General features: G+C 32.3%; 3 protein-coding genes across 3 annotated transcripts in view; 2 read left to right on the forward strand and 1 right to left on the reverse strand.

Moving 5' to 3' along the window:
• Positions 1 to 3098: 3098 nt before the first annotated feature.
• On the forward strand, positions 3099 to 6140 carry LOC146920663 (aspartate--tRNA ligase 2, cytoplasmic-like). The gene is made up of 9 exons (XM_085714096.1): positions 3099 to 3324; positions 3474 to 3587; positions 3734 to 3991; positions 4082 to 4192; positions 4368 to 4421; positions 5081 to 5160; positions 5255 to 5370; positions 5552 to 5666; positions 5821 to 6140. The coding sequence occupies exons 1-9, from the start codon at positions 3223 to 3225 to the stop codon at positions 5903 to 5905; spliced, it is 1035 nt and encodes a 344-aa protein (XP_085570222.1). The 5' UTR covers positions 3099 to 3222; the 3' UTR covers positions 5906 to 6140.
• A 2216-nt stretch (positions 6141 to 8356) lies between these two features.
• LOC146920664 (uncharacterized) overlaps positions 8357 to 26325 on the reverse strand; it is a 56783-nt gene continuing 38814 nt past the window's right edge. Inside the window, exons 10-13 of the mRNA XM_085711186.1 lie at positions 18766 to 18840; positions 18567 to 18605; positions 9888 to 10318; positions 8357 to 9189 (exon numbers count right to left, since the gene is read on the reverse strand). Of these exons, the coding sequence (XP_085567312.1) occupies positions 8581 to 9189; positions 9888 to 10318; positions 18567 to 18605; positions 18766 to 18840 (1154 nt within the window). The 3' untranslated portion in view covers positions 8357 to 8580. The remainder of the gene's footprint in view (positions 9190 to 9887; positions 10319 to 18566; positions 18606 to 18765; positions 18841 to 26325) is intronic.
• Positions 21727 to 25421, forward strand: LOC146920665 (uncharacterized). Its single transcript, XM_085714097.1, has 2 exons — positions 21727 to 23218; positions 25106 to 25421. The coding sequence occupies exon 1, from the start codon at positions 22505 to 22507 to the stop codon at positions 23156 to 23158; it is 654 nt and encodes a 217-aa protein (XP_085570223.1). The 5' UTR covers positions 21727 to 22504; the 3' UTR covers positions 23159 to 23218; positions 25106 to 25421.

Here is a 26325-nt window from a genome sequence, read left to right on the forward strand (position 1 = left end):
AAAATCGAAACAAAATAAATCTAAGTAGTCTAGACTGAGAAGAGCTAAAATATCAATCTTTATGTTCTTGCTTAATTTTGACAACTTTCTGCAATTTAGTGGTTGACGACTGAGTTCGACAATCAACGTCAATATGTGTTGCATCTGAGTCGGCATGTCGGCATTTCTCTTTCTCAAAGACTTGGATGGATGAGTATCCTTAGGAATAGAATTAGATTCATCACCAAGAAGCTACATGAATAAACATTCATAGCAATGGTTAATTTAATAAGTTTTATGAATACCTTTAAAGTAGATATAAAAAATATTTAACTACCTTCATATTATCGCCAGTTTGGGGTGTAATAAGACCCATGAAGTCAACATCATCATCTTCTTCACAATTATGAGGAGCAACATGACACTCAATATGATACTTTTTCATAAACTCATCAATGATTTCATTGTCATCGGACATCTTTTTGACTGCATAGGTATAAAACCTCTGGTCAACATTTTTTTTTATTGATTTCCAGTTTAAAAAACATGTCCTTGTCACGTAAGGTGTCAAACTCTGTTGGATAATCATATGTGGCCTTTCCCTGTTTTTGATTTGTATCATTAAACAATTAAGACAAATGTTTATTGTTTTAATAATATTACATATAAAAAATACAAAAAATAATATACTTAAGTTCATTATCGATTCCATTAGTTCTTTTGCAGTCTTTCCAAAGTGTTGTGAAATAACTCTATCAAACAACACAATGGTAGTTGACCCATTCTCAAGATCTTCAAGATAAAAATAGCATCTATATACATAGTTAACAAAAAAGATTAAAAAAAAAAAAAACTCCACTAACTCAAGGTCTTCAAGAGTAAGTCCAAGAGTTTAGTTATATTTCCTTTTACTTGAATATCCTTAATGTCGGTCCTTCCAACTACATTGTCAATGACATCTGCAAATAAATGTGGTTGTAGAATCATAAAAAAGAAATTATAAAAATATAAAAATAAAGGAATCTGTTTAATATTTATTTTGTGAAGTTTATTATAAAGTACTAACCCATTAAAACAACATTATTAGCTTGTATTTGAGATTTGTTGGTTTAAAATTGCCTCTTTTATTAAATGAGACCAATAACTTCTCTATAGTATATGAAGCACCCTCTTCAATAGAATCTCCATGTTGCTTGAAATCCTTGCTTTTAATAGAAGTTTGTATCTTTGACAACTGAAATCAATAAAACATTATATGATTTTATGTGAATAAAAAAGATAAAAAGATAATGTGAAATATAAACTTAAAACAAAAAACAATGACCATATAATATTTTTTATCAATACGTCCATATTTCAGTCATGAAGCACGATAAAGAACTTCATTTATTATCAATTTATAATAGTTTTAATTTTGTTTTTCCAACGGCATATTATATTAAAATAGAGCCACCCACAAAAAAAGTGTAGTGAACTCAAAATAGCAAAAAAGATTACAGTGGAGGAACATGAACCTCACGAACCCAAAAACTGCACAACACCTGCCAAAACAAATAAGTCCCCACCTCTAAATTTAATAGGCTAATTGTTTAACTAACACGTTCATATATGGTTCTTTTAATTTAACATGCTAATTTAACAGTGATGAAAAACAGAAGATAAGACTTGTGAACTACATGAATAAATCAAAGATATTTAATAAAAAATAGATACGTATAATAGAACCATATAAAATTAATATATAGGAATCCTTTTCATCAAATAACATAGACATGTTGTAGTATAAATCAGAGATATTTAACAACAAAATTTACAGGTACAATAGAACCATATGAATATCATGCATGACCATATCTTTTCATCTAGCAAAAGTAATTCAATACTGGATGCCTGTTTTGGTTTGTTGAATTCAAGAATTTTTCAAAGGTTAACTATACGAACACGTATCGTCCAATCCAATTGATTTTTCCAGCAACAATGTCATCAATAGCAGTAATATGAGAAGCCATTATTCAACCTACATAGAATTGAGAAGAAATAAATCATATAAAGTTAGACAAAGTTAGAAACATTAATAGAGAGATACTTTAATCGTTGATATAAAAATAAAAATAAAAGAGATTCAAAGCAAAAAAAAAAACATGACGTACTTTTAATTTGAAGCAAGATGATTTAATGGAAGGATGAAGGATGAAATATGACTTTTGACTTATAAATGCAATTTAATGTTACTTGTATAGAGAGTGAGAGAGGATTAGTTTGGTATAAAGGGGCACAGATGTAGACAAAGTTAGTTACAAAAAACAAACATTAGATGAGGGTTTTTTTCTATGGTGGCACAAATTTAATGAGAAATTTTTTTCAGGAAAAGTTTGTTCAGGAAAAGCTAGTTAACAAAAAGAAAAAAAAAATATATGGGGATCTGTGTTTATATTGCCAAATAAATAAAGAAAATAGAAGACAAACTATGATGCCCATCAAACAAAAAACAAAATAAGATTATGAAGGAAATAAACGAAATAAACAAACAAAGATAATGGAAGAAAAAAAAACGTATTTAGTAGTTTATGGCACAAATTTAGCAAAAGTTTGTTCAATTGCTTAAACATATATTAAATAATAATATGAAAGAAAAACAAAATAAGATTATGAAATAAAAAAAACGAAAAAACAAACAAACTAAGATTATGGAAGAAAAAAAACGTATTTAGTAGTTTATGGCACAAATTTAGCAAAAGTTTGTTCAAATACTTAAATATATATTAACTAATAATAATAATGAGATGTCAATATTAAAACGACAAAATTAACCTCAAATTTTGGCTCCAAAAAGTAGTTTAAGACAACTTAAGAACTTTTATTAATAAGATATATACTGCGCGCCACTCTCAAATTACGAAACCCTCTTCAAAACCCTATTCTCTCTACCAACACACGTTGGCTCAGTTGGTAAGGAACGGACCACTTCCTTGCAGAAGGTTGTGTGTTCGATTCCCTCTGCCGATGTGAGGGCAGTGTTGGTGGGTGATCTGTAAGTACCTCTGTAAGTGCCCTTTGGGCCCGGAGGCGTGCCCTGACCCTGGTGGTGACCGGAGCCGAACCCACCTAAACTTTTTGTAACCAAAAAAAAACCCTATTCTCTCTCACACACACAGTTCAGTCTTTCTTTCTTTCGTTTCCCTTTTCAATTCTCTCTTTCTCAATTCCGTTCCACCTAATTGCACCTCTCCAATCGGTTGTGAAATGTCGTCCGAAGAGAAGATCGTGATTCCTGACATCACCAATTCCGGTCTTGTTCTCAGCGATCATATTGGCTTCCAAGAATCTCAACAACCTTTCAGAGAGGTTTATTTCGATTCTTTGAATTTAAAATCTTAATGAGAAGAGATGTGTGTTTGTTGTTTGTTCAATATAGTTTCATCCATCTTTTTCTGTACGTTTATTTTGATCTTATCCTTTATGTTTGTGAATGTTGATGATTTTGATGAATGCAGGTTGGTATACAACTTGTTCATGCGAATCATGATACACTGTTGAACTACGGAGTACTTGATCTGGGAACAGCAGCTAATCAAGCAATTTTCCGTATTCAGAATCACGTTGAAAAAGTAAAGCATTGGATGTTGTTCTAGCATGTTTGTTTGTTTGTTTGTTTTTTATTTACTTTTGAATCACGTTAATACTTACTTGAAAAATTGCATACCGAGAAACTTATGATTTGGTTAACTTTTGATTGCATTTTGTGTCTGGGCAGGCGTTTACGCAATTTTTATGGGACGAAAAGTTTACACAAATTCACACTCCGAAGTTGATTGCTAGATCTAGTGAGGGAGGAGCTTCATGCTTGGCTCAGGCACCTCAATTTTACAAGCAAATGGCAATATGCGGTGACTTTCGCCGCGTTTTTGAGATTGGTTCTGTGTTTAGAGCTGAAGATTCCTTTACTCAGAGGCATTTGTGTGAGTTTACTGGTCTTGATGTTGAAATGGCGATAAACAAGCATTACTCTGAGGTATATTTGTTACATTGGCTTATTTTGGGTGTTTGTAATTGTCAAGAGAAAAATAACTTGATTTACCGATCATTTGTGATTTTTTGGCAGGTTATGGATATAGTTGATAGATTGTTTGTTGCCATATTTGAAAATTTGAACCAGAACTGTAAGAAGGATCTCGAAACCGTGGGGAATCAGTATCCCATCAAACCTTTAAAGGTGTGTGTTTTGTATCGTCTTATGTATTGGATTTGTCATTTGTTATGATAAGTTGCATATTTTTCAGTTGATTTGTTTGGTAGTGTGTTCATGATGCTTTTGTTGAATAATATTAGATGTTAACGAATGCATAGTTACTTGTTTTCGTCTGACACATAGTTCTGTGAATCTGCAGTACCTGCCAAATACTCTGCGGCTTACATATGAAGAAGGTCGACAAATGCTCAAGGTAAGCTTAAAATTTCTAAACTAATCAACTTGCAAGCTGTATATAAACAAACAAATGTGTTACAGTGAAAATGAAGCTCAAACCTTTAGTCCTTTGTCATGATGCTGAGTTAGAAGGTAGGATTTGGGGAAATAAGGCATCGATAAGGAGTAGCCTGTGCAAATTTTAAACTTAAATTATATAGATTATCATACTAAATATTAACAACTGACCATCATGTGAAGAGATGTGCCTGTCATGGCAGCGCTGTAGACTACTGTACTGTGGCTTGTTTATGTTTTTTTTTTTTCCATCCGCCATCAAAATCACTGACTTGGTCCGTACAGCCTTGCTTGCTTGTTAATATTAGTCGGATGTCGGATAGAGTGAATAGTTGTCGCATGAAGGTTCACAGTAATGTATAGCTTGTTTATTGCTGAATTGATGACTGGAGAATCTGATATCTTTGTTGAGTCATTTTAATGGTTTAAAAACCCCATTCCCAATCCATATAATATCCTTGCACGCTTGCCAATTGAAATTGTCATTTTGAAATTTTGAGTCTTGAGGTAAATGATTACAAAAAATTTACTCCCAACAATAGATGGAGGTTTAGATAGTTGCTATTCACAATAAGCTTGTGTAGTTGTGTTGCATCTTTTAATGATTTTGTTTTGCAGGAAGTTGGAGTAGAAATTGAGCCTTTTGGTGACTTGAATAAGGAAGCACAAAGGAAACTAGGCCAACTAGTTTTAGAAAAGTAATTTCCTTATCACTTTTTACCACTTAATATTGTCTTTACTGTTATGAGCTTTTATTTAAAATGGTTTTTTGGACTGTAATTCTATTTGTAGGTATGACACTGAATTCTATATTCTTCATCAGTACCCTTTGGCTGTAAAGCCATTTTATACAATGCCTTGCCATGACAAACCAGAATACAGTAACTCTTTTGATGTCTTTATCCGTGGTAAGCAGACGCAACATGTTGTTTTGTTATGCAATGCTTTGGCATGACAATCTGGTGTGCTTAATTCATCACGTCCCGTTCAATCATCCTACTGCTCCAATTGTGTTTTCACTTCCATAAAAGCTTTAGCTCTCTGTTATTGTTGTTTGATTTGAAATTCTATATATTCATTGTCCCTTAGGCGAGGAGCTAATTTCAGGAGCTCAACATATACATGAACCAGAACTTTTAGAACAACGTGCACAGGCTTGTGGCATTGATGCCAATACCATATCTGATTACATTGATTCTTTCAGGTATTATTTATCATCACATCTTCCTCTAGCATTCAGTGTCTCTTATACCTGTGCTTAGGCTGTCCCTACCCTACTAACGTGCCCTGGCTATTATAATTATGTATATCTGGCTAAATAATGTCTATCAGATAACTGAATGTGTGATCATTGCTAGATATGGTGCACCACTGCATGGTGGCTTTGGAGCAGGCTTGGAGCGTGTTGTAATGCTATTCTGTGGCCTGAATAATATTCGCTAAATATCTGAAGTTCTTGTGTAGATTCCTGAACTTATCATTTCCACTAGCAATCTTGGAGCAATTTGTACAAAATACTTATGAAGTTTGAGTTGATGTAGTTGCCATTAGGTATTAAACTGTAATCTTGTGTTTAACCTCTACTCAGTATCCAGGTTGTTTGATGATAAATTTGATCGCGTTTATATCTAGAATGACATCTTAATGAATTTTATATGAATGAATGCATTCACTGAAATATTGTTTTTACATGTGTACATTGTATATCCTAAAAAATGAACCTATTATGAACAACTCTTTTTTCTTGGTCCACTTTTTGAGATTGCATCAAAAAAATAGAGTAAGCATCGTGTTTAAGCGATAGTCTCAACTTTAGAGAACAATTGAACCTTAGGACAAAAAGGAACTGGAAGTTAATAAGGTGAAAGTTGGAACAACAAAACAATCTCACCCTGCCTTTCCCAATTTCAGGACACACTTTACAATAGAGAGTAATTTTGTTGTTCTTACTCCCACGAACACCGAAAAGCACATTTATAGAGGGTTTCAAATTTAAATTGATTCTTTGTATAGAAGGGATTCATTTTTATTCAGTGTGAAACTTGTTTACACAACATTCAATTAAATTACACCATAGTATCACTTTCTCAAATTAGTTTCTAAAATTATTTTACAAATAAGTATATGAAGTAATTATTATAAATGAACTATTTTGCCTGAACTGTTAGCGATACTGTGGTAAGAACCATGTGATTTTATTTACCAAGTTCATGGTTTGATTCCCGTCTTTCACATTTTTAAAGTTTGACGTAAAAGTATATAATATAAAAGATATACAAAAATCCTATATGCAGGCAATCTTGTTGGCTGCAAGTGCAAGAGATTATCTTACCACCGTAAGTGTTTTGATTATATGTGACACGGAATATGCTATTTACTACAAAGTGTTGTCAAATAATTACAGGGATGACAATCCTAGAGGAATTATATTTAGGCAGTATAAAGAAACGGAGTTGCACCATTCTCTTCAATTTCATCCTTACATAACTCAAAACTTAAAATTTATAAGTACTTCAAAAATAAGTGTTTATGGATATATTGACAATATAGTAGCAAATGATGACTGTCACAGAATTTAAATTCTGACAATTTGCATCAATAATTCCTTTACCATGTAGAACATCAACTCACCAAAGTGACTTTTAGCCACATTAGCAAGGACATACATTCTGTGATTGTTGAAAGTATAATCATTCTTAGGACAAAAAGATGATGATCAAATAAAAAAATAGTGTTTTTTTTTTTGTTTGTCATTTAAGACAAAAAATGCTGGCAACTCTACTTTCCATTCGAATTAGTGAGGAAAGGTTTTTTAAGTGGCCACTATCCGCTAAATTGAACTGAATATTATTTAAGTGTCCAATTGAACTTAACTCTAGGACAAATGAGGGATTAGGAAACTTGTGAGGGTAAAATTAGAACAACAATCTCACCATCTTCCTCAATTTAACGACACGCATGCTTAACAAAAAGAAGGAAAAACTTTTCTACTTACCCTCTCATACATACATGGACGAGAGAGTAGAGATTGGGAAACAAGAAATGAGGTTTCAAACTAATTGCATGTGTTCATTTGTAGAGAATTTCTGTGTAATCCTTAGTTTTATAATCCCTGGAAAGTTTGGGTTTAGAAATGTGATATAAGCTTCTGTCATTTGGTTAGTTGAGTTAAGAGTAGTGCTAGAAACACTCATTTTAACATTTTCTTTTAAACTATGGATGCTTACTGTATTTTTTGGTTGGATGCTGTCAATATTTTCTGAATGCCTGAATCTAAGACTTTAATCAGTGTTCTCATTATCAATTATTATATGTAAACAATTGATTATAGGTATTCCCATAGTCGATTAATCATACCCTCTCCCTGTAACTTTGTTAATTAGCTAAATAACTAAACGATAGATTAGAACTGTTCCACATAATTGATTTAAGTTAACACTGATTTCTATTGCAACCTATTAAACAATCAATTAACTCAATATACACGAGAGATTAAATGAGTCATCTAACTACACACATTTTTCCCAGACCATGTGAGTCTAAAATACATTTCCAATTTATTTGAATGTTGTCACATGGTTCTGGAGATGTGGTTGCTTGAATTTGCTCTTTCTACATTTAGAAATTTAAACCTAGAATCAAGAATGAGAGAGTGAGAAGCTTTTAAATTGAGAGTATTTGCAAGTTATGATAAAAATCCATTTTGTTTAAAAGATAAATCTCAAATCACTAGACTTAAGACATGACATGGTTGACTACTGTTTTACGTTGCAAAAGTGAGGAAAAATATATCCGTTAAGGGACTTTTATCGAAAGTGACTTTTCTAATTACATGCTGAAAGGGCTGTCACATTTCCCATATTTTTGGTCTTGGTTGAACAATTCATGACTAGATTTCAAATCAACACAACAATGTAATAATTTTTTACTTAAAAAACATCAGGGGCGTTGATAATAAGAAGTACAAGATTATTCTTTGTCGAAATGAAAAATTACAATTCTTGAAACAATGGAAGGAAATACCATAAACGCTTCTGTAATTGCTAGAAACTCTCTCATGAGTAGTTAACTTATTTTGAAGCAAGCATGAATCTTTTGAAGCATACGTACTAATGTCGTCACTTTTTGATAGTATCAATGGGATTTCTCCATGTAGAGTTGAAGATTTTATAGACTAAGTGCAGCTGTGATAGTAAGAGAATTATAATTGGAATACTCCCAAGCGACATGGTTGGTGCTACAATGAACCACTTATAGGTTCGATATCCCTTTAAGATCATAACAATGGCAGCACAAAATGCAACTATCATGGAACACAGAGAGAGAGAAAAGAACAAAACACCGAACATTAACTTCCAAGGCAAGCTCTTCAGAAAGTCATTCTCAGAATAACGAGATGCAAGAATCCCAATGAAAATCAAGTTTGAAGTGGCAGAAGTAAAGAGAGAGAATGCATCTGCTATGAGAAATATAGTGAATATGTTGTCATGCAAGAAGATGGGCAAACCAGTTTCTTGATTGTTTCCACCTGGGACCGTAAAGACCGCAGCAAACATGATGGTAGTGATGAGAGTACCCACAATTGTATAAGATTGTGCTGTGGCTTTTGCCCATTTCTCTCCGGTTTTCACTAGGTCCTTGTGGTTTTCAGTGAATATCTCATACGGCATCTTACCATCACCATCTTTAGCTTCCTTAAACTGGGGATGCACAACTTTCTCCACTGCCTACAGTGGTTTCATAAGAAACTTATAAATAAACAAGGGACGATGTATATGTATTGTAAAATTGTACACATATTCGCAAAGGCGTAATCAAAGTGTGTTTTTTTTAATGACATAATCAAAGTGTCTCATTATAATTTTGAAAAGAAAAAAAAACTACACTTTGAAGCTTCAATCAAATCGATCACAATGTTGAAACAGAAAATTCTTAGTACATTTGGAGCTTCAACATCATTAGACTTTCTCGTAAATTTAATGTTTCCAATTTCGTACCTAGGAGTGTAATGTAATTTTGGAGTACAAAATATGGTAACACTCATCAACATTCACTAAAAAATGCTTATATATTATTATTTTATGAAATGTAAATTCTAAAAGGGTTTGCCTATATCATCATATTGTGTAAAATGGCTAACAAAGTTTCAACATATGGTGGAAATAATGATAGGAACACATTCGCTGACATTTTGTAAAATCAGTATGACCTTAATAATACTCTCTTTATTTCCGTAAAAAAAAAAAAAAAACTATTTTATTGATTAAAATTTATGAGTTCTACTAAATAAATATGATATTTATATAATTTAGTGGGGTTCATATGAATTTTAACTAATAAAAGAGAGTGCATTAAAAAATATTTGATGCTAGCACTCTTATATATATCTTCTATTATATATAGTAAGATGATTAAGATGAGTGACCTTAAACCATTGAATTTCTCTTTGCATTTGCAGAGCAGCACCAGATTTGCTATCACAATCAGATGAAGAACCCAAATATGCTGTCAGGTGCAACATGTTACTGCCAAACACGTCTGTACTTGATATGAAAATTTTCTTCCGCTCATGGAGAGAATGTATGAGTTGAAACACATTGTGTTTCCGATACACAATTGCATAAGAAAATATGCCTCTATAGCTGCTATCCACTGCTAAAAGCAAATCAGGATTGGCATGCCTCATTGTATTTATGAACTCGATTATCCCGTGCTGGGCTGCATGCAACATGGCTTCATACGCCGAAGCCTCTTTGAGTTGTAAATAATTAAATTCTCCAATACTTAGGGAAAAGTAACGCAATATTCCCATAACTTCATAATGGATATATTTCTGATCATATATTTTTCTGATTCCTGTAACAATTGAAGGTACTTAATCAGCCCTGGAGCTGTTACACAAATTCAAAACTTAATTGTACCATCAGCCTCTGATTTTTCAATTGTACGATTATGACCTAGTTTTTTGAGCAATTTTAATTTGACCTTCACATTTACTCTTTTTTTTTTTTGGTCAATAACACATTTACTATTTTCTTATTTTGTGATCGCCAATTTTGAGTTGAATTGACAAATTTTTATGACCCATCATTCTTCTCATGTAACCATCATCGAATTTGAGAAGCATTGAGCTAGGATCATCTTCACTTATCTCATTTAAAGAGATAAAGAAATAAAAAAGTAGGAAAAAATATAAATAATTAATGGTGGTGGGAGTTACTTATTGATATAATCTACTATCGATTATTTTTGTGTTTATCTCTTTAAATGATATTCTTCGTTTATTTTAAGCAACTAGAGGTGATCAATACTCGGTGGCTAATTTTACTAACATTTGGTTATATCGGTGACTTTAGTGTAACTTGATAATTGATGAATGGTTAAAATAAATCTATCTATCTATCTATCTATCTATCTATCTATCTATCTATTATTATTATTATTATTATTATTATTATTATTATTATTATTATTATTATTATTATTATAAATTGAAAGATAGCCATGCAAACCTTATTCCTCAACCCTAATATTCAATTTATCAATTTTACCCTCCATTTTTGCAACCTCGTTCCAATTTTACACTCTGAACAAAACTTCATTAAATTAAATCCTTAAAACTCCCATTTAACTTTGCATGTCCCAATTCCAATCTTATCAATTATTGATTGCATGTTACATTACAACTCCTAAATCCATGTAAATGTTTTCTATTACTAAACTTCTATTCCCTCTTCTAAATTTCTATTCCCTCTAATCAATTGGTGTCCTTAAATGAGTGACTTCAATTTTGCTCACATAAACTTCTTATTTGTTGACATCCGGTTAAATAAATATTACATAGACTTCTTATTTGTTAACATACTTAAAAAAAAAAAATATGTGCTTACTTATCTCAAACATAAATGCAGTCACATTAATTTTTTTTTTCCGGTTGCAGAACATAGACAGATAGACATTCAAAGGGCAAAACAATCAAAATATAATAAATTATTTTGTGCCAGATAGACAGATAGACATAAATTATTTTATTGCACCAAAGCTTTCCACATATATAATCTGACTCCCAGTTGCAAGTTTGCAACATTGATATTGTGTTCTCTTTTATGAGTTTTCTTTTCTTCTATAATTTGAGAATCGTTGTTTATTCATGAAGTATTTTACTTTTACTTAATTTATATTACTGCTATTTTGATCTATGATAGAAATACAAGGGTCAAAACAGTGGGTGATTTTGTCCATCATTTTGATTCCTTTTCAAAATTAGAACATAAAATTCCAATTGATTCAGACACACATTTTGATATTCCGGTGTGTAGTTGTTATTGTATCGTTCTAAGTAGAAATTCTTATTCTAATATATAAAGAAAAAAAAATCTTTATGAGTAACGTCATTTTTTTTATCTTAATACATTTCCAAATTTTTTTTAGGGATCCGTTTCTAATATTTTTGGATAATGATTGGTAAAAAGAGATGTAGATTTTTTTTAACAAGAAAAAGAGATGTAGATAAAATTACCAAGGTAGTATTCTCAAAGTTAACCATCCAAACTTGTCCTACTTTCCCCCTTTGTTCATCATTTCCCTTGTGCATTTTCCATCCTCATATAGGCTTAACGTTGCAACAATCTTTCATAGATCATAAACAATACACCCAGGTTTGAGGAGCGCATTAGCAACACTCAGAGACCACAAAATTCATATCCCGTTCAACCATTATTTTTAGGTCTTTGTTTGTCGCATCTTCTCTCACTCACAATGCTCTCTCCTTTGGCGTCTAAAAATGTATAGATTTGATGGATTTGAATTATAATGAATGGATCAAAACAATCCATCATTTCATTAACAATCCACTAAAAAAACCTTTTAAAATATCCATCCATTTGATATAAAATCAAATATTAGATTATCAATGGATGGATATCCATCCGATCCATTTATTAAAAAAAAAAATTAAAGCAATTGTTTACATTAATTTTTTAAGGATTAATTAAGTTTTTAGTCCCTCCTTCAAAAAATTAAGTTTTTAGTCCCTATAAATATTCAGAATTTTGTTTTTAGTCCCTACAAAATAAAATCGCACTTTTTAATCCCTATAAAATTTTCCATCAGCATTTTTAGTCCCTATAAAATTTTTCCATCAACATTTTAGTCCTGTAAAGAATTTACATCATCATTTTCAGTCCCTAAAATGCTAAAGGAAAATGTTACAGGGACTAAAAGTTGTGATTTTATTTTGTAAGGACTAAAAACAAAATTATGAATATTTATAGGAACTAAAAACTTAATTAACCCTTTTTTAATAAAGGGTTAATTATGTTTTTGGTCCCTATAAAATGGCGACCTTCTAAGTTTAGTCCTTACTTAATTTTAATAGCTTTTTTAATCCCTACAAAAAAAAAAATTTACTTATAATTTTAGTCCCTGCTAAAATAAATTTTGTTTAATTATCCTTAAACTCTTAAATTTTTTAACGATTCTTTTTATACAAGTTTAGAACACTATGAAAGGTTCATTTACTAAAATCTATAATTTTTTAACATGAAATAAATTAAATATGAATTTTTTAAAACGACAAAAGTTTAAGATATAAGTAACAAAAATATGGACGTAGAAATCAAATTTTTGCGATATTTTTTTCGGAGGACCTTTTAATAACGTTCTTAGCATGCCTGGAAAAAATTGTTGAAAAACTTAAGAGTTTAAGCATAAATTAAACAAATTTGGATTGAGTAAGGACTAATATTGAGTGCAGAAATTTTTTGTAGGGATTAAAAATGCTATTAAAATTAAGTAAGGACTAAACTTACAAGGTCGCAATTTTGTAGGGACCAAAAACATAATTAACCCTTTAATAAATTCGTGCATAAAAAATTCAATCAATTTTTTTTGTCCTAGCCCAAAATATTTTTTATTAAGCCCAATTACGCAAATAGTTTATATTTTTCCCTAAACAATTTTATTAATAATGTTTTATTATAATTTATTTAAATATTTTGATATTAATTAAATAATTAAATAGCTATATTAATGATGGTGTTCTTTTTAATTACGCAAATAGTTTATATTTTTCCCTAAACAATTTTATTAATAATGTTTTATTATAATTTATTTAAATATTTTGATATTAATTAAATAATTAAATAGCTATATTAATGATGGTGTTCTTTTTAATGATGGCGTTCTTTTGGAATTGACTGATGGCCACATGACGTTGAACATGGCGGTGCTCTGGTGATCCAATGTGGTTGAGTGGAGCTCTCTGACCATCACGGTGGCCTACAACGCGCGATCGATGTTCGACAATGAAGCTCTAACGTTGAACGGTGAAGCTCCAACGTTGGCCACTACTTTATAATAATTAAATATAAATAGTATTAATTATTTTAATAATATTTTAATTAAAATATTAAGTTAATTATAAAATTACATTTTTAATGTTTTTTGTTTCAGCTTTTTATTTATTAAATTATTTCTACTTTTTACGTGTTTATGTTTTTTATTAAATTAATTTGATAAACAAATTATTTTTATTTTATCAAATAAATGTGTATTATTGTTATTTGAGGTGATTCATTCTACTTTTAGAATAATGTTGATGGATTTTAAATGTATTGTTCAATTTATGAACAAATTTTTTGTTTGATGGATGGATGATGGATTGGTAGGTCAAATTATCACCCCTACAATGTCCTTTCATCCACACGCTCCCTCCACTCCCAGCTTAACTGAAGCCAACACAATTTGGTCAAGTTTCATGGTAGCTATCAATAGTACAACGAGGCAGAGGGTGGTTTCAGAACCTAATGGGGTTATGGTTTTTTTTTTGTCATATAGTTTAGTGGCTATAATTTCATCTTTAAGATAAATAAGTTGGGAATCTGAGGTTCGAGCTGAGTAGTAGTTTTTAGAATAACAATTACATTTCAACATCATTAATTTTCTTACACTCCTTCAATACTTCATTTTCTTTTATCTCTCTTTTTCTATCACATCACAAATCTATTAAATCTATCTCACATATTCATTTACTCCTTTTATTTCATTTTTCTCTTCTATAACTAATAGTAGATAAGGGTGGGTAGCACTTGGGTGACATTGTGGTTGGTGACATTGGTGACATTGGCCAACCACAATGTCACATGTGGCTTTCTTCTTTTTTTTTCACAAGTTTTTTTGTTTTGTTGTACACTTATGACATTGTGGTTGGCCAATATCGCTAATGTCACCGTCACCAAGCACAATGTCACCAAAATATTTTCCGGGTAGATAGGATTTGGGTGGTTACAAGTTATTTTGCCTCGGTATAACAGGGGGAAAGTATCAGCAGATGCCTTTCAGCATTTGGAAGGAAGAGAAAAAAAACATGTACCTCTGAAGTTTGTTAATTTTTTAAAATTGCTAATATCCATGTTGGACATGTAAGAAGGATGACATGTCATAAAAAAATTGCAACCTAAGCTCTAATTGGGGAAAAGCATCGAAATTGCACAATTAAGAAATAAGAGAGTCAATAGTGCAAGTAAAACTAAAATCAATTCAAATTAAGCATATAGATAATATTAGCATATGCAATGGTGGTGGAAATAAATTATAATGTCAATCAATCATAACAATTTCTTAAGATGCACATATAAATCATTATGAATTGTTGACAATGCAAAATTTGTAAGTGTAGAAAATTAAAATCTTAACTCATTTTGTACACAGAACTTTACCAATTGAACTATCAAATTAATTTTGTACTAAAATGGGCAAGTTCACAAACTTTTATATCAAGTCTACTTCATCAAATAATTTCAACTATTCTTGAAATATAAATCAAGCAATTGAGTTCAAGTGGTTAATAAAGTTCACAAGATGAATCGTTCAGAGAATCCAAGTTCGATTCTTAGATGGAAGAATTATTGGCCAGACTATCCTTACCAGGGCCGGCTCTAGGCCATAGACCGGGGGTACGAAGGCCTAGTGCCCTTGCCGGTAGGGGGTCCAAATATTTTTTTTATGGAGGGAGGTGTATATAGAAATATTTTGTTTATGTATATGTAGAAAAGTTCACATAAAGGCCTCAAACATTGACATGATGACGTGCAGGACTGAAGTCTGTTAAAGTTTTTGGACCTTTTGACGCGATTTGCTATATGTACCTTTGTATAGCCCAAAATTTCTATATACACCCTCCCTATACTTTTTTTTGATTGTTCTTAAAAATGTGCCAAAAAAAATATTATCAAAGAAATTTGTGATATTTTTTTGGGCCCTTTGTTCCTAATAATGTTCTTCACTAATATTAAAAATATAGGTGATATTTATTATCCAATAAATTGGGATAATTTTCATAACAAAACAAATTATATTTTAGTTGACAATGGACTTACTAGAGAAATTAATCTTAATCTCTTGTTTTTTAAAAGTTCCATAAAATTAAATTTCATAAATATAGTAATGTCAACTTTCTTGAATGGATTGAAAGGATTGCATAGTTTAATTTGTATGTGTTTCTTTCTTTTTTCCGCGAGTGTTTTGCGTCTTGCAATTACTTGCCAAGAATAAAATTTGCCATTTCAAAAAAATAAAATATTGCATGACACATTCATGTATCATCATAATGAACTTGTTAGAGATACTTATAGCATATAAAAAGAGGAATGATGTACTTCTAGTTTACAAAGGAGTTCTTGTATCTATGATTTCTCTAAAAAGTCTAACACTAATTTTATATCATGTATTATTGTTGTTATGAGTTTAACAGTCGAGAATTTTGCATCCAAAAGTTTAAAATTTAGTTAATTATGTGTTGATATACTTTTACTTTTTTGCTAGCTGTTATTATTCTTAGAAGTTAAAATTTCAATCTACTTCGCATGTGCTATTGTTTTATACTTCAATGATATTTTATTTTGTTTTGGTGTCTATGAAATATTTGATTTATTTTCATATGTTGCCTAAAAAAACATCTATTTGGTAGTGGAAAGCGGGAAAAAAAATGAAATGAAGAGTTAATAAAATCACAACAATGAACTAACAAAATTTATGATGAATTATGTAAGGGGCATTTTTCTCATATTATACATATGGCCCTTAAAACTAATTTAAAATTACAAGCAATTGTTTCCTAAAAATAAAAAAAATACAAGCAATCGTCGATTGTAAGATTAATTACTCACTATAAATGTTCAATTCGATATGCATAAATTGTTGACATGATAAAATTCTGCCTTGTTTTTTTTTTTTTAAGGATAATTTAAAAAGAAAAAAATGTGTGCTCTATTTTCAAAACATTACTTTTATTTTACCAAAAAACAAACAAATATTATGAATAATTTGGTGAAGTAATTGTTCTTTCTTCTTCTTTTTATGTAAATTACTTTTTTTTTTGTCAAGTTGATTCGAACTCCGACCCTTGCATATTTTTAACAACTAATTTAAACTCTTGAGACAAATCTTACTTACTAAAGCTTGTCAGGTCAAGCTAACCCTAACTCTAACCTTAAAGAGCATTTTCCCGCTCATTCTAAAGCATTTATGTCGACGCTTGACCTCCTCACCTTTAATACACGCCATAAAGTCATTTCATTACAGGTTATAGTAACTGTCATTTATAACACGATTGCATATAATTTTAATTTTTGAAATACAATAACACACGATTGATGTATTTAATTGCCATCCTAAATTAGACCCGTGAATTACGTACAAAATTGTATAATGGAAATAAAATAAGACACAATAAATTGTATATTGATTAGCATTAAAACCAAACGGTTGAAAATTTCTTTTAAAAACAAGCATTTTCCCGCTCATTATAAAGCATTTATGTCGACGTTTGACCTCCTCACATTTAATACACGTCATAAAGTCATTTCATTACAGGTTGTAGGAATTACGTACAAAAATGTATAATGGAAATAAAATAAGACACAATCAATTGTATATTGATTAGCATTAAAACCACACGGTTGAAAATTTCTTTTAAAAACAATGTAGGTCACACGGTTGCATATTAAAAAAAATATCACCTTTTGCATATTAAAAGAAAACCACACGGATGAAAATAAAATAACACCCAGTCAATTGTACATTAACTAGCATTCAAACCACACGGTTGAAAATTTCTTTTAAAAAAAAAAAGACCACACGGTAGCATATTAAAAAAAAAAACAGCACCGTTTGCAAGTTAAAAAAAAAAAACACACGGTTTGCATATTAAAATCAGTCTATAAAATCAGTCTCCTTTCTCCTTCCATTATTCTATCGTTGATTCAAATGGAGGGTCGTGGTATTGAAACTCTGCTGTCCTACCACTGCTTGACAGGTAATACGGTTATTTTTTCTTTCAATTACGGCGTGTTTTAATATCGTTTCCTATTTTTTACCAATTCTTTTGCAATGACTATAAACAAAAGCCAAGGTCAATCTTTGAAACATGTTGGCGTATATTTGTCATCGTCTATCTTCTCTCATGGTCAATTGTATGTGGCTTTGTCAAGGGTTACTTCAAGAGAAGGTTTGAAGATATTAATATCTGATGATGATGGTGAAGACACTGATGTAACTCCTAATGTAATTTATCACGAAGTTTTTCGCAATGTATCCTAAATTGTGTACTTGTAAGGATTGACCGAAATTAAACTTCTTCATTGTTAATTATTTATGCCTGACAATTTTTCCTAGTTGTGTACTTTCTATTATTTAACAGAATTAAAGTTTTTCTATTCCTATGATTCCTATGATTCATGGCGTGGAATGTAGAATAAATTTTGTACTCTCTATGTTTTACGACTTATTGTTATAATTATTATGACTTATTCTGTTATGGTATAATATTGGCTTAGGTAACATTGTGAGTTTCTACATAAAAATAAGACCCGTGTGTCAGCACGGGTCATGGTTCTAGTTACTTTTTAATATATTCGTATAAAACTTTTTTTTTTTTGAAGAAGAAGAAGAAGTATTCGTATAAAAATTCGTATAAAACTTAAACAAACATTTATTTTAAAACCGATGAAATAATATCACTTGTTAGTTGCACGGACTCAGCTATTTAATAAGCTTTATTTAATATGTGACGGAATAATTAATGAGATGAATGGAACTTACGTACCAAAGATATTTAGGCAATCGAAAATTTGAACGAGCAAGTATGCAATTCCACGGAATAATCCGTCAAGTAGTACACCTGAACAAACCAACAATCAGTGTAGAATTCCACTGAATAATCAGTGTAGAATTCAATAAATAAAATTACTGAAGAAATTTAAAATGATTAAAGCATATAGCCGTCAATAAGACTGAACACGACATACCCAAAAGCTTTATGGGCCAAATGAGAAATATCGAAACCACCAGTTTCCAGAAGAGCCGACCTAAAACAAAAGCTTTGAACCATTTATATAATGAAAAAATAAAATAAAATAAAATAAAAGACAGCAAAGAAAAAAATGGAGAGTTAGAGTGAGAAAGAGAAGTATTGGTCTAGGGTTCCACTCCGGGTCACCCCGTCGGTGCTCCTATTCGTCGGGAGAAAGATTTTCTGGGAGAGGGGAGACTAGCATATCAGGGACAGGGACAGTACTGGTAGCGGAAGAGCAGCAGACAAGGAGGTTTTGGATGGGCAAAGGGTTATCGAACAGGTTCTAACAGGCAGGGTAGGGTTTCCGTTCGGTCATCAAAGTCTCATAAACGGGCCTGCGTAGGTATCGATTGTTTTATATATAACTAATATTCTTGAACATCGTTGTTGAACATAAATGGATTTTGTATAATACATTTTAAGTTTTGATGATAACAAAGTATTAAAAAAACAATTAGATATGTTAATGTATGTTCAAGTGTGCAGGGCCAAAGGCTAAAATTCAATGTATTAAATCAATTTTTGGTACTGAAAGAACATATAAAGGAGCATTAGGAATTTGAAGAGAAGCTTAAGTTCTGGATCAGAATCTAAAGGACTAGACTCTGAAGAAGTGTAGCTGCTGAAGGACATCAAACTCTAAAGGTCATAAGCTTTTGAAATATGAAGACTCTGAAGGACATATCATACTTATCGTCCTATGAAGATGTCACTATCAGACTCAAATATTACATTTTGTATTCTTCCGACCACGTGCAAAAACAAACAAAGAGCATTGTTGCAAATTTTTATCGGTGGAGCTAAACAAAACCTACGCTGGTTCTTTGAGTGTTTAAGTTGGATTAGAGTGTAAAATTGAGGTAGCTCGGCATGTAGTATTTTTCCCTAATTAAGTTGTTTATTTATTTAAAAAGATAAGTGGTAGTTACCCATTAGGTGCTCATAGTGGTAATTACCCCTTTATCATAAAATGGTCTATATTATTTACCTTAAATTCAGTAACTGCCATTATGAGTGAGTGGGGAGCAATTTTATTTTGCACATACTGTAACTTATTGATGGCAGAAGTTATATATAAAGAAGAGCAGTTCATAGTTTTGGTTCCTGATAAGTGTTTAAAAGTGATATATTTCGCATAGGAGTTTAGTCGTTTTAGTGACTTGTTTTGCAAGATTCTCTATGGAAAACTCCAAATATTGTGTTAATATGTCATTTATGCTTTTGAGCCTTAGTCTACCCTTTTTGTGCAGGAAATTACAAGCAAGGAGCAAGAAATGTCAAAGTTCAAGAAGCTACGCCATTAGCGTATCCTACGCTATTGGCGTGATGAAGAAATGCCCAATGCCAGAGGGATACGCCATTAGCGCACCTGGGGCGTGGATCTGGAGTACTCTTGAAGAGCTACGCTATTAGCGTATTTCACGCTATTAGCGTACAATGTCCAGAGAGCTACGCTATATGCGTACCTGGAGCGTGGAAGCAGAAGCTGGGTTTGAAGAGCTACGCTATTAGCGTATTTCACGCTATTAGCGTAAATGCTCCAGAGAGCCACGCTATTAGCGTGGCTGGAGCGTAGCAGCAGGGCAAGAACAACGTGGCAGGCTCCCATTGGCCAGATTATAGGCCGCCTTACCACGCTATTAGCGTGAGTTGCGCTATTAGCGCAGGTGCAAAAACACAGGCCATTTAAATAGCATTTTTACCTCTCTTTTAGGTATTCACTATTCCATTGAAAACATTTTACACATTTCTAGAGAGAGGTTAGAGCTATTTCAAAGAGAGAAACACAAAGCAAGAGATTAAGGAGTAGATTCAACCCTAGATTCATTGAGACATCAAGGATCTTGGCATGGAATCTTCATCTTTCCTTCATTCCTTGCATTAGTTTACATGTCTATATGTAACTAACCTTCTTTGTAGTATTGAGGTAACAATCAAGCTATTATGTAATCTTTTGATCTTTTAATATATATGGTTCTAGCTATATGATTCAATATTGTTGTTATTCTTGCTTTTAATGCTTTCAAAGAGATTCAAGATGATTTGGACACAAACTCTTGAATCTAGAACTAGAATAACAATCTATCTTATTGATAAGTGTCATAAAAGTGTTAATTTCATGTTATATTTTAAGCACTTTGTGTTGCTTGCTTTGCAAGTAATTGAAGGAAAAGCCGAGAAATAAGTGTTAAATACCTTATTACGCTTTACTTATCATTACTCTATCTTTTTGTGCAGGAATTAGCCTCAAGACACTGATCAAAGACCAAAAATCATGAAAAAGTGCAAAATGGCAGAAGCTGTCCAGCAAGCTTGAAGAAATGGCGCTAATAGCGTATTCTACGCTATTAGCGTGTTCAATGAAGTGTCAAGGTCCAGAGAGATACGCTATTAGCGTATCTGGAGCGAAGCCAAGAAGAAGTCATGAAGAAATACGCTATTAGCGTGATCTACGCTATTAGCGTAAATGCTCCAGAGAACCACGCTATTAGCGTAATTTGGGCGAAGCAGGGCCCAAGGACCAACGTGGCAGAATCTCATTGGCCACCAAATAGGCCGACCTACTTCGCTAATAGCGTGGATTTCGCTATTAGCGTAGGTGCAAAAGTTCAGCCCCTTTAAATAACACTTTTACTTCTCTTTCAGGATATTGACTATTCCATTAGATATTTTTATAGCATTCTTAGAGAGAGAAATAGGGCTAGTGCATATAGAGTGAGAGTGATTTTGGAAGTTGGATTCTTCTTCCTTTGTGAGACATCACAAGGTGTAATGAATCCTTCCTTTTCAATCCATCCTTGCAAGGCTTCCATGATGATGTGTAGCTAAACACTCTTTGTTAGGATGAGAGGTACTTGATTCTTGCTAACATGTAATCTTTTGATCTTGCAAAATATGATTCTAGCAATTTATATTCAATATTGTTGTTATTCTTGTGTTAATGCTTTCAATGAGATTCAAGATGATTTGGACACAAACTCTTGAATCTAGAGCTAGAGTAGCAATATATCTTAGGTTATATCATTCTTGACAAGTTTGTTAATCTTGTGATAATCACCATAATCAAGAGTTAAATGCTTTCGGATACTTAATCAGGCTGGACACGGTCGATTAGGTTATTCGATCGACTTTGTTATCGTTTAAGGGATTTGGACACGAATGTTTAAACGATACCTTAGAATTAATTATATCGCTTTGGACACGAAGGATAGTTTAGAATTGATTGTGATAATGTTGTTTATAAAGCTAGAATTCGTATGGATCATTAGTTTATGTGTGACGCTTGGTTAAGAAACGCTACTCCTAACAAGTTTCAATCCTTATTAATCTCATCTTTTACTTTTTGCATTTAGTTAACATAGTTGTAAATTCAAACAAACAATCACCCTTTTTACTTAGAATGATAATTGATGTTGAACTATCCGTGATGTCGCACTAATCCCTGTGGAGACGATACAAATACTTATCTTGTTTTTGATGCAAAACAACTTCATCAAAATGGCGCCGTTGCCGGGGATTGGTGTTTAGATATCGTAGATAGAACGATTGATTTATCATTTTAAGCATTTGTACATAATTCGTAAATATTTTTTTTTACTTAATAGTTGTTACCACTAACCCCTCTTTGATAAACAAAGAAAAGTTTCTTGTTAGTTGTTTCCGTTTCAGATCATCACCTAGACAAAATCATGGCTGATCATGGTTATAACAACTTCTATACTCCACCCAAGTATGAATCCTATCAACAATATCAACAATGTTCTTATGAAGATGAGAGATATTCGGTGATAGAAAATACTTTGAACATCTTCATGCAACAATCCATGATAAACATGCAAGATACCAGCCAAAGATTGAAGAATTTATCACTTCAACTTGAGTTGATTCAAGCACAAATCATGGATAACCAAGCCAACAATCAATCCATTCTTCGAGAACAAGAAAATAATCCAAATATGTTTGAGAGAGTCGGAGAGATTGTTGAAGAAGTTGTTGTTCAAAATGAGGAAGTTACAACATTAGAAGAATGTGGTGCACCACACAAAGACGAACTTCCTCAAGAAAGGTCAAATATTGAAGTGGCCAACACTGTTGATAATGGAGAAGTGATAGAGGTGGTAGAGGAACGGTTACTTAGCAAGGAAGAAACATTTGAACAAAAGGGGAAGAAAGTGAGCAAGGCTGAAATTTACCGGGTCATTGATGAAATTTGCGCCTTGTTCAAACCAAAGTTCAGGAGGTCATGGACTCCACATCAGCTGTACCTAAAGTTCATGGAATTCCTCCCAAAGCGTAGGGTTTCAAAGGATGATGTGTTGTCCGTCTCATTTTGGCCGCCCTAACGAAAAAGGCGTCGAGCTAACGACGTTAAACAAGCGCTTGTTGGGAGGCAACCCAATTTTGTGAGTTTATTTACTGTTTTAAATGCATAATAAGTCTAGGAGTCAGGTGCATGCATCACAACAGCAAAAATAGAAGTTAAACAGAGAGCAGAATCCTGAACTGACACAACTCGCAATGGCGAGTAAAATCAGCTCGCAACTGCGAGCATATGGTCATAACTCGCAACTGCGAGTAGATCAGCTCGCAATTGCGAGCAAGCATGGTTTGGTTTTTTGTTTTCTTTCTTGATACCTTTCAACACTAGTTTGCTTCTGTTGTTTGTTTCATTTTGGCACATGGACTCATATTTTGTTTTATTAGTACTATGTTTTATGTTGAATAATGTGTTAGCATTTTTTGTTGATTAAGTACTTCTTTTTATTTTGAAAATCATGGAAGCTTCATTTGTATCACTCTTGCTTCATTCTCAAATCTCAGATGATTGGTAATGATACATAATTATGGTAAAAGCGCAAAGCCAAGGTACAAGTTTCCAGTTTTTCTAGGTTTTTACTCGAATATGGAACGAGTACTTTGTGCAAATTTCATTTCATTTAGTTCTTCGCAATAATATGTTTGTTTGTGAACCACTTAGTACTAGCTAAAAGTGAGGAAACCTCAAATGTTTGTACATATGCAAGGAGACCGGTATTCATTGTTTAACTCGGTTGTTTTATGTTAAATCCAATAATTATTTTAAATTGTGTGAAGGCATGGAAGTGATCAAGGCATATTTTTGTTTATGAGTGAAACTTACTTGACCACAAATAGCCTACCTTGTGAGAAGAGTGAGTATTTGCTAACCCACTTGAGCCAAATGAATCGGAGTCCTCAATTATGAACTGTCAATTCATAAGCACAATGCTTGATGAATTTGCCCTTGAAGTTTTAAAAATCCAGTTCATTCTTGACACACTTTAAGACTCTGATATGTTTTTAATTGTTGAACCCTAAAATTTCATTGTTTTATTGTCCCTTTTGCCTTAGAGTAAAGGAACATTCAAATAGGGTATATTGATTCAAGTTGGGGAGAGAAGGTAGATGTAAATCTTATGTCAAGTATAATGGTGTAATTTTATCTTTGATCAAGACAACATGTTGTTGTAAATACAAAAAGAAAAGAAAAACAATGTGTACATGAAAAGAAAAAGAAAAAGAGAAAAAGAAAGAAAAATCCAAAAAGAAAATAAGTTGTCAAGATCAAAGTTTGTCATATTTAAGCACCAAGGGTTTGTAATGATTGGTAGGAAAGATTGTGGATTTTAATGGTTGATACAAGGAATGTTCCTCTTTGATAGGCTTTTTGATTTCAATTGCCCCACATATGACATTTCTTTTGTAGCCAAGCCAAGTTATAACCCTCAAAGACCTTTTGATCCATGTTTTTATGCATTTTGAAATGATATTTGGATGGACACATAATTTGATTGGAATGTTAACTTGATTGCCGGATGTGTGTTCATAGCCCTCATTTTTATGTTTTCAATTGTTTATCTACTTTCATAGAAGTGTGTTAGGTGTGGTTTGTTAATAAATATATTATTGTTTTGAAATATTTGGCATGAACTTTGTACATAGGACTCATCTCATATTAGTAGTAGAATTCTAAATTAGTTGGAAGCTTAGCCTTGCCCGCGCATTCATTTTGAATCATTCATCTGAAAAAGTTTTCAAAGCCTTTTGTACTTGTGTCTTGTCATTAACTTGTTTGATTTTCAATCCTTTGTTTGAGGACAAACAAAGAGTTAAGTTGGGGAGTGTGATAAGTGTCATAAAAGTGTTAATTTCATGTTATATTTTAAGCACTTTGTGTTGCTTGCTTTGCAAGTAATTGAAGGAAAAGCCGAGAAATAAGTGTTAAATACCTTATTACGCTTTACTTATCATTACTCTATCTTTTTGTGCAGGAATTAGCCTCAAGACACTGATCAAAGACCAAAAATCATGAAAAAGTGCAAAATGGCAGAAGCTGTCCAGCAAGCTTGAAGAAATGGCGCTAATAGCGTATTCTACGCTATTAGCGTGTTCAATGAAGTGTCAAGGTCCAGAGAGATACGCTATTAGCGTATCTGGAGCGAAGCCAAGAAGAAGTCATGAAGAAATACGCTATTAGCGTGATCTACGCTATTAGCGTAAATGCTCCAGTGAACCACGCTATTAGCGTAATTTGGGCGAAGCAGGGCCCAAGGACCAACGTGGCAGAATCTCATTGGCCACCAAATAGGCCGACCTACTTCGCTAATAGCGTGGATTTCGCTATTAGCGTAGGTGCAAAAGTTCAGCCCCTTTAAATAACACTTTTACTTCTCTTTCAGGATATTGACTATTCCATTAGATATTTTTATAGCATTCTTAGAGAGAGAAATAGGGCTAGTGCATATAGAGTGAGAGTGATTTTGGAAGTTGGATTCTTCTTCCTTTGTGAGACATCACAAGGTGTAATGAATCCTTCCTTTTCAATCCATCCTTGCAAGGCTTCCATGATGATGTGTAGCTAAACACTCTTTGTTAGGATGAGAGGTACTTGATTCTTGCTAACATGTAATCTTTTGATCTTGCAAAATATGATTCTAGCAATTTATATTCAATATTGTTGTTATTCTTGTGTTAATGCTTTCAATGAGATTCAAGATGATTTGGACACAAACTCTTGAATCTAGAGCTAGAGTAGCAATATATCTTAGGTTATATCATTCTTGACAAGTTTGTTAATCTTGTGATAATCACCATAATCAAGAGTTAAATGCTTTCGGATACTTAATCAGGCTGGACACGGTCGATTAGGTTATTCGATCGACTTTGTTATCGTTTAAGGGATTTGGACACGAATGTTTAAACGATACCTTAGAATTAATTATATCGCTTTGGACACGAAGGATAGTTTAGAATTGATTGTGATAATGTTGTTTATAAAGCTAGAATTCGTATGGATCATTAGTTTATGTGTGACGCTTGGTTAAGAAACGCTACTCCTAACAAGTTTCAATCCTTATTAATCTCATCTTTTACTTTTTGCATTTAGTTAACATAGTTGTAAATTCAAACAAACAATCACCCTTTTTACTTAGAATGATAATTGATGTTGAACTATCCGTGATGTCGCACTAATCCCTGTGGAGACGATACA

Source organism: Medicago sativa, chromosome 5 (genome assembly GCF_051527215.1).
Source record: "Medicago sativa cultivar Bolivia chromosome 5, Bolivia_mono, whole genome shotgun sequence".
Classification (NCBI taxonomy): domain Eukaryota; kingdom Viridiplantae; phylum Streptophyta; class Magnoliopsida; order Fabales; family Fabaceae; genus Medicago; species Medicago sativa.

Excerpts from the sequence above, each read along its gene's own strand:
- LOC146920663 (XM_085714096.1), top strand. The coding sequence starts at position 3,223 with ATGTCGTCCGAAGAGAAGATCGTGATTCCTGACATCACCAATTCCGGT. Across the intron at positions 3,992-4,081 it reads TAAACAAGCATTACTCTGAG|GTTATGGATATAGTTGATAG; the intron begins GTATATTTGTTA and ends ATTTTTTGGCAG. Across the intron at positions 5,667-5,820 it reads GATTACATTGATTCTTTCAG|ATATGGTGCACCACTGCATG; the intron begins GTATTATTTATC and ends GATCATTGCTAG.
- LOC146920665 (XM_085714097.1), top strand. The coding sequence starts at position 22,505 with ATGGCTGATCATGGTTATAACAACTTCTATACTCCACCCAAGTATGAA.